The sequence below is a fragment of the Giraffa tippelskirchi genome, chromosome 12, assembly GCF_054371585.1.
Source record: "Giraffa tippelskirchi isolate mGirTip1 chromosome 12, T2T-mGirTip1v1.2.pri, whole genome shotgun sequence".
NCBI lineage: Eukaryota > Metazoa > Chordata > Mammalia > Artiodactyla > Giraffidae > Giraffa > Giraffa tippelskirchi.
In genome coordinates, this window is record NC_137286.1 from 67,564,431 (window position 1) to 67,573,019 (window position 8,589).

The following is an 8,589-nucleotide window of genomic DNA, read 5'->3' on the forward strand; positions in this document are numbered from 1 at the left end:
CGCTCTGGAGGCCTGGATACCCGGGTTGCGGGTTCTGTTGGGTTCTGTTGCCGGCAGGTGACATCATTTCCTGGGGTTCGTGCTGAGGTCCCTTCCCCAAAACTTCCCAAGGGAATCTCTGGGTTTCTGACTGCTCGACCACCCCCCTTAGGCCATGTGCAGGCACAGTGACAGCCACACAGCCCAGCCCACAGCCCTGGGGAGGCCTGGGTGCAGCCAGGGCCTGAGCTCCGAGGACCCCGCTGCTCTCAGACCAGGCTCCTTCTTCTCATAAGTGGTGTGGCCCTGGACAAGCGTATGCCCCTCAGGGTTTCCCCAGTCTCTCCATCTGCAGAGTGGGGGTCATTCTCCCATCTGCTTCCTAGGTCTGTCGGCCTACGAGCAGCTCCATGCCTTTCCACCTGGGGCCGATATCACGTGGAGCTTGTGCGCTGAGAATTCAGAAAGAAAGACTCCATCCAGGGCTGACACAGCACAGAATGGGGCAGAACGAGGCCTGGATGCGCCGTGGTACCCAGGAAAAGGCACTCCCCCTCCTGAGTGTTTTGAGACCCCGCATCCAAGTTGGAGGCGCGAAAGGAAGACTCGAAGGTCTCCCTCTCTTATAGAAAAGAGTAGCCAACTTTCTGGTCCTCTGTTTCCATTGAGATTCTGTTCAAGTGTCCCAGCTCGGCTTCTGCGGGTGGCTGAGCTTCTAATGGCTCCCTGCGTTCTTGTCTTTTCCTCTCCAAACCTTCCGTCCTTTTCCCCCTTCTGGGGTGGATGGGCGCTGTCATTGCTTCTACCTTCGAGACAGATTGATGAAAAGTCTGGACCGTCGACTCCTTTCCTCTCTTTGGTTCCGTGTCTCTCTCTGTCTGTGTCCCTCTCTTTTCCCTTCTCGATTCAGTCTGTGTCTTCCTCTTTCTCTCTCGTGTGTGGATGGATGGATGCTAGGGATGCACATGTATATGATTAGATGAGGGTTATGATTTAGGGATAGGTTAGAGGGAGAGAAAGGCTTTAGGTCGGAGTTGGTCATGGGGGAAGGGTCAAGGGTGGTGGTGGTGTTTCTTGGAATCTGAGTGCTGTGCATTCTTCGTCTCTTTCCATATGAACCCCTTCTCAGATACACCACTTGCAAGGAGTCTCTCATGTTCCGTTTCCCATCTTTTGCATTTCTGAATGCTTAGCTTCTCTGTTGTGAAGAGGTTCCATTGGATGGAAACCCATTGGCGTACTTCGTTTTCCTCTTTCCCTTACTTGAAGAGACCCATTTCTACCTCCGCCCAGCAAATGGCAAGGAGACTCTGATGTTAAGGAGCCTTTGACCTACGCTTCTTTCTAGCTGTCTCATGACATCAGTCTTTAGGGTGAGGTTTTTCCCCGATATTGAGGTGGTGTGAGATCAAAACCAATAGCGTTCTTCAGATGTAGCTGTCTGGTTTTCCCATGGACATTTATTGAAGAGGCTTTCTTGTTCCCATTTGGATATTCTCCCCTTTTGTGTCAGAGATGAGTTGACCATGGATGCTGGGGTTTGTTTCTGGACCCTCAACTTTATTCCATCGATCTGGATCTGTGTGTGTTGTTGTATTCCCAATAGCATACTGTCCTGCTGCTGCCGCTGCGCCTAAGTCACTTCAGTCGTGTCTGACTCTGCGCGACCCCATGGCCTGCAGCCTACCAGGCTCCTCCGTCCAGGGCGTTTTCCAGGCAAGAGTACTGGAGTGGGTCGCCATCGCCTTCTCCGATACTCTCCTGAGGATCCTAGTTTGGTCGTCTAATTTCCTTTCACACAACCTTGGATGTCCGTATCGGGGCTTTTTCGTCGGATTGTATTGACAATTTAGGCTCTTTTCTGTTTCCGTACCCCTTTTGCAATTCTTTGTTCGGTGCGAAAATGCATTGGCATTTTGGGAGGAATAGCATCGAAGCTGTGGATTGCCTTGTGGGGCTGTGACATCATTTTCCCAATAGGAATTCTTTCAAGCCCTGAGCACAGCTTCTCTTTCCAGTGGTTGGTGTGGGCTTGATCTTCCTTCTTCCATCTCTCGCCGTTTTGTGAGAACAGGTCCTTCCTTCCCTTCTGGGTTAGATGGACTCGTGGGTATCACTTCAGTGAATGGCATTGTCAGTGGGGGTGATAATTCCCTTCTCATTGGAAGACTTTGCTGTGAGTATTAGAAATGCAAGTGATTTCTCTTCCCCTTCCTCCCTGTCCATCTCTCAGAGCCACCGGGAAACAGAGGCCTCATCCAGGGTCACACAGGCCTGAGGGAGTGCAACTAGACTGTTGTTTCTTCAGGCCCTCAGTGCTGGACATCATCCGGGATACTCTGTGTGTGTCTTCCTCAGTCTGCTGTCCCTTCAGACCTTTCCCTAGTTTTCACAGGCTTGTCGTGTTGGTGTTCTTTGTCTGTTTGGAGACACATCCTTGAGAAGCTTTGTGTTTCCACTCATTCGTCTCGCGATGTATGACCTGTCTTTTGCTTTTGTAATGAGGTCTTTCCCACAGTAGATATCTTTGATTTTGCAAAGTCCACTGTATTCTCTGGGTTGTTTTGTGGGCTGCCTTTTTGTTTTGTGTGTGAAGACTCAAAGCACGTGTCCGGTTTCTGCTCATTGTTCTTCTAGATTTGTGACAAGTTTTCATGGAAACTTTGTCTAGGGATAACTGGAAGTGAACTCGCTGTAAGGTGTCAAGTCTCCATCTCCATTCATGTCATGCCCTGCAGTTTCCAATTCCCTGTTCCTGAGTGGTTTTGGAGACCTTGTGGGAAGTTTGGTTGCATCGGAGTTTGCGTTTCCACCTTGAGTAGATTCCCACTGTTCTGCCCTCAGGGACACTGTCAAGGGGGAGTGAGGAGCAGCCTGCACTTCCAGCAGTGACCACACGGTGGGGCGAGTGCTGCTCTCCCCTCTGGGAGCCCCAGGCCACAGGCATCCCAGTGAGGAGCCAGCTCTGTGCTCAGCTGAAAGGAGTTAGTCTCTCAGGAGCCTCTGAGCCCTTGCCTTTGGATCACCCAGGGTGGGCATTTGCTGTGACAGAAAAAAATTGCCCTGAATTCCATGGACGGAAGAGCCTGGCTGTGTAGAGTTCGTGAGTTGCCGTGAATCAGACACAACTGAGGACACAAAAATTCAATAGACTAAAACACTTTTTGGGGGTGGGGGGAGTGAAAGGGGGTGATGTGGGGTTTTTTGTCTTATATAATAGCCGAGGGAAATCTAGTTTAAACCTAAATTCACATAGATGGGAAAGGTATAGCTCTCCGTCACCCTATTAAAAAAAAAAAAAAAACGTCTTAACTTTTCTGAAAGCTTATTTAGTAGCTTCCTTGAGCAGTTCATTGTGAAGGATTTTTTTTTTTTTTCTGTGACATTGGCCTCATTAAAAAGTACGGTTTGCCTTTACTGGATAATTTTGTTCATTGGTTTGTTAGGGAATCTTGGTAATATTTGAGTTTCCTGGGGAGTATGGTCACATGACCTGGCCCTGGCCAATCGGTGCGTTCCACCTCCCTGGCCACTGTGATTGGCTCCGGACTGGGGCAGTGCCCAATCGGGGCCCAGGGCCGGGCCTCACGTTGGAAGCCAGGGGAAGACGAGCTCTCGTCCTGCTGGGGTAGGGGAAGGGGTGGGGCCGGGGGAGGTCAGGCTCCAGCAGTGGGAGGGGCTTGAGGTCCGCCTGCGGCAGTTGGTGACCTTCCTGCTCCCCTCAGGGCAGAGCCGCCGGCCTGAGAATGAGGGCGCTGCTGAGCCCAGGGGCTGAGATGGCCCGCTGCTGCTGTGGTCCCAGAGCTCCACCTGAGACCTGAGGGAGGCCGTCTGCCCGTGAGTCCTCTCCCGCTTGTCTGTCAGCTTGTTTGAACCATGCTGGGTTTTCTGCCCAGCTGGCTAAGGGGAGTCCCTGGAAATGCAAGGGTGTGGGTTTTGGCAGACTTCAGGGAAGACATGCCAGATGAGCCTGGGAGACTCCAGCTTAATCTGGATTCAGGAGATATCTCTTCGGGCCAGCTAGTAATTGTAGGATAAGCCTAATGAGTCTTCACAGGATGAAGAGAGTAACGTGCCAAGGTAGCAATCGATGTCCTCATTCGAGAGGATGAAGCTGGTGCTCAGAGAAGGGGGGAACTTGGCCAGAGCAAGGAGGTGTGCACCCAGACAGAACCCCCAGATCCGGCCATTGGAGCTCAGGGAGGCCACTGGTGTGGCTTGTCCCTGTGGCAGGGGCCGAGGCACGCAGCCCACCCTGATTCCTGCGGGGGCCTGACTTGGGAAGTGCCATCTGGTAGCTTTGAGACTCACCAAACCAAATTGCACTGGAGAGAGGAAGGACACCTTCCTTCATCCACCCCCCACCCCCACCGGATTCCCACATACCCTGACCCGTTTCTCTTGATTTCGGAGCCATTTCCAGAGTCCCGCTCATATGACCTCATTCGAAGTGCACTGTGGACGAGCTGCCATCTGCAGCTGCTACCACAGCAGCCAAGGGCTTTAGCTCCCGAGTACCTCCCTTCCTTTGGAACTTGGGGGCCCTCTACTCCCCACTTGCACACCACAGACCTTTGCTGAGGATTGTGGGGACCCTCACTCAGTTTGCAGCACGTTGTAGCCATCCCTGTCCTCTCAATACCTCCCTTGCCACTCAGCTTGTGAGCCCCTTTGGAGCAGCGTGGCCCACCTGGCTGCAACGGAAGAGACACAGCTGACAGTGAAACAACAGCTTAGATCTGACAGCCGGAAAGCTCTGTCAAAAGGGACCTCCCTCTTCACACCGTAGAGGCTGTAGGAGCCGCCAGGCTTTCGGAACCAGTGCTGGGGCCAAAATGACTCCACAGCCGTTTTCCTTCCTGGGGAGGGTTCTGGCTCGAGTGGGAATGGCTCAAGTCTCCTAAGGTTCTGAAAGCCCACTGTGTGCAGATTCACGGTACACAGAGAGGAGAAGGTGGAGTCCTGCCCTGGAGGTGGTCACAGCTCACGGATGAGCCAGGCAGGCAGGCAGGCAGGCAGGGCATGAGAACACCTGAGCTGCCTTCATGAGTGAATGCTGTGGGGGCAGAGGAAGAGAAGCCGGTCTGCTCCCTCATGTGGTGCCCAGGGCAGGTTGTCCCCAGAGGAAACCCTTACGACGGTGAGGACTCTCACTGCTGTTTCCCAAGGGGTTCCGTCGGTGCGTGTCTTCCCCGGAGCGGTCAGGCCGTCTCTAAAGTACACTGGCCATGGGCATTGCCTCTCCTTGGAACTTCCCACGTGTTTCTCTTTTTTATGGAACAGTGATTTTTCTAGAGGGGTTCTGGGCCACAAGGTTGTTGGGTCATTTTCTAGCCTTCTGTCGTGAAGAACGCTTTCCTGGGCGTTGGGGTGGTTTGTTGTTCCAGCTCCCTTTCTTGGCTTCTTTTGGGAGCTGGTGCAACAAGAGGAGCTCAGCCTCTGCCTTCTGGCTGAGATGTCACCCTTCAAACAGCAATGCCTGCCTGGAGATAATGATGGCATTTGCCAAAAGGGCTTCGTTTGGCACATGATATCTTGAAAGGACGTACACCGTCCTGTCAGCTATCAAAGGCTAGTTCAAATGACATAAAAATGAGAACTCTCCAATGGAGTCTTACAGTAGGTGGAGAGTCCGAAAGAAACTCCTTCAGTCATTTCACTGAGAGTCATTGACTGGGGACACCAAGAATATAGGAAGGAATGCAGAAAGAAAAGATGAAATTGTGTTCAGGATCGGGGGGAGGGATGAACAGGGCGTGCTTGCCTTGAATCCAGGCTTTGTTGGGGGGTGGGGCATAAAGATCAAACGGGTCTGAAACCACAAAGTGGTGATGGTAACACAGTATCACCAGTTACACAACAGTGTTCCCAAATTGCAACAATGATGAAAAAGTTTACTAATCCCAACTTAACCAACAAAAATACAGGAAACCATACAAAAAATAAAACATCACCAGAAAGGTGGAAACAAACCAAATGCAAAGCAGTTCAGGGGAAAGGAACTCCATGTCCCCTGGGGGCAGACCGAGTTGACAGCGTCCACGGTGAGCCGACAGGGATGGAGGCGGCAGAGCCGACCGCTCCCCTGGACGTGGTGTTTCCGGCAAGGGCTCTGGGTCTCTGTCCAGAGCGGGGGCTCGTTCTTCCTGCAGGGGTGGGTGAGTCATCGTCGGCGTCTGGGTGTTGCGCGGGAGCCAGGGCAGGCTCTCCCTGCCGAGGCGGTGACTCCTCCTCTGCCTCGGGTTCTCCTGCCAAAGCCCGAGCAGGTACAGGTGCACGTGGAGGTGGAGGTTCTGGCTGAGGGGGTGGGACATCAGTGCCTGGGGCTGGGGGTCCTGCAGGCACGGAGATCCGATCTGCCCGGTGTGCTGGCCAGAACCCAGCTGGCCTGGTGTCTCTGCGAGGGCAAGTCTCGGTTCTCCATCTGCCCTCGGTGGATCCCTGGGTCCTGCACCTGGAGCCACCACCTCTGTAGGGACAGGTCTGGGAAGTGGAGCCTGGTTCCAGTTGGAGGCCAGTGCTAGAGCTGGGGGAGAAGCAAAGTTTGCCCACAGGCCAGCCTTGGCATGTGCGTATCCCGGGACAGAAAGCTTCCAAGAGATTCCCAAAGAATACCCAGGGTCGGATGTCTTTTGGGACTGAAGTGTGCAAGATGGGGGTGGGGGTGTGAGGCCAGCGCTTGCTGCAGGCCCAGCAGCATCTTTCGGGGACTCGTCCCTGTGTAGCTCAGCACCCCCTCCCCACACACTCCCGTGCACCAGCCCCAGCGTCCTCACCTCTGTGCTCTGGCGTGCTGGGCTCCAGGTCCTCCTGCTGCCTCAGAGGCTGGGGTTCTCGGGACTCTGGGTCGGAGCCGGGTGTGCTGAGCTCCGTGGCAGCCTCAGACTGGGCCGCCGGGTGTATCCTGTGTGGTGTCTCGGCAGCAGGCCTTCCCCGCCTCCGCTTCGCCCCCGGTGGGGCTGATGCCTCCGTGGGCACGCTCACCTGGAGCCTGCACTGGGCCTCAGGGGCGGGGGGGTGGTGCTCCGACCCCTCCCTCCGGGAGGTGGACGGGGTGTCCCCGTCCTCGGCCTCATCACGTGGGAAGCTCTGCAACGACAGTGACCGTCAGCCAGCCATGCTGGGACTTTTCCGAGCTGGGCCTGGCCAGTGGAGCCGCTGCTTCTGCCTGCTCGAACTTCTCTTCCCAGAAGGGTCAGAGACGTGTGTCTGCTCAGATCCCCACCCGGGAGGAAAGAGACCCACCTGAGGGTGTGAGGCCAGCCTGGGCGGCCGGCGCTGCCCGCACTCTCCCCATCCCAGCCAGCCTGCTCTCCCCTGGGGTGTGGACACAACTTGCCCGCAGGCTTCTGACCCCACATCCGCCTGGGCTTCCTTGAGGGAGACACACCCCGAGAAACCCGCATCCACACACACAGGCAAAGGACCCGGTGTTTCCGGGTGGCATGGGAGAGGTGGGCTGGCCCGGCCTGGGGCTCCCCGTGTTACCTTTCTGTTTCTCCGGGCAAAGGGCCACAGGCCTCTCGGGGGTGCCCTGAGCCAACGTCGACAGGGTGCCCACGCACACTGCCTGTGAGCTCTCCTGAGGCCCCGGCCTCTGGGCAGGGGCAAACAGCAGAACATCCTGGCAGCAAGTGATCTGGCTGGGGGCTCCTCTCCGCTCTGGAGGCCTGGATACCCGGGTTGCGGGTTCTGTTGGGTTCTGTTGCCGGCAGGTGACATCATTTCCTGGGGTTCGTGCTGAGGTCCCTTCCCCAAAACTTCCCAAGGGAATCTCTGGGTTTCTGACTGCTCGACCACCCCCCTTAGGCCATGTGCAGGCACAGTGACAGCCACACAGCCCAGCCCACAGCCCTGGGGAGGCCTGGGTGCAGCCAGGGCCTGAGCTCCGAGGACCCCGCTGCTCTCAGACCAGGCTCCTTCTTCTCATAAGTGGTGTGGCCCTGGACAAGCGTATGCCCCTCAGAGTTTCCCCAGTCTCTCCATCTGCAGAGTGGGGGTCATTCTCCCATCTGCTTCCTAGGTCTGTCGGCCTACGAGCAGCTCCATGCCTTTCCACCTGGGGCCGATATCACGTGGAGCTTGTGCGCTGAGACTTAAGAAAGAAAGACTCCATCCAGGGCTGACACAGCACAGAATGGGGCAGAACGAGGCCTGGATGCGCCGTGGTACCCAGGAAAAGGCACTCCCCCTCCTGAGTGTTTTGAGACCCCGCATCCAAGTTGGAGGACCGAAAGGAAGACTCGAAGGTCTCCCTCTCTTATAGAAAAGAGTAGCCAACTTTCTGGTCCTCTGTTTCCATTGAGATTCTGTTCAAGTGTCCCAGCTCGGCTTCTGCGGGTGGCTGAGCTTCTAATGGCTCCCTGCGTTCTTGTCTTTTCCTCTCCAAACCTTCCGTCCTTTTCCCCCTTCTGGGGTGGATGGGCGCTGTCATTGCTTCTACCTTCGAGACAGATTGATGAAAAGTCTGGACCATCGACTCCTTTCCTCTCTTTGGTTCCGTGTCTCTCTCTGTCTGTGTCCCTCTCTTTTCCCTTCTCGATTCAGTCTGTGTCTTCCTCTTTCTCTCTCGTGTGTGGATGGATGGATGCTAGGAATGCACATGTATAT

The 8,589-nt window shown here is 55.1% G+C and overlaps 1 protein-coding gene across 1 annotated transcript; it reads right to left on the reverse strand.

Annotated features, from left to right (window-relative positions):
* Positions 1 to 2,029: 2,029 nt before the first annotated feature.
* On the reverse strand, positions 2,030 to 7,637 carry LOC145529980 (uncharacterized). The gene is made up of 3 exons (XM_081550756.1): positions 7,468 to 7,637; positions 6,756 to 7,068; positions 2,030 to 6,505 (listed from the first exon to the last, which is right to left on the reverse strand). The coding sequence occupies exons 1-3, from the start codon at positions 7,600 to 7,602 to the stop codon at positions 5,877 to 5,879; spliced, it is 1,077 nt and encodes a 358-aa protein (XP_081406882.1). The 5' UTR covers positions 7,603 to 7,637; the 3' UTR covers positions 2,030 to 5,876.
* Between the last annotated feature and the right edge of the window lie 952 nt (positions 7,638 to 8,589).

Excerpts from the sequence above, each read along its gene's own strand:
- LOC145529980 (XM_081550756.1), bottom strand. The coding sequence starts at position 7,602 with ATGTTCTGCTGTTTGCCCCTGCCCAGAGGCCGGGGCCTCAGGAGAGCT. Across the intron at positions 7,069-7,467 it reads TTGCCCGGAGAAACAGAAAG|AGCTTCCCACGTGATGAGGC; the intron begins GTAACACGGGGA and ends CTGTCGTTGCAG. Across the intron at positions 6,506-6,755 it reads CAGCACGCCAGAGCACAGAG|CTCTAGCACTGGCCTCCAAC; the intron begins GTGAGGACGCTG and ends CTTCTCCCCCAG.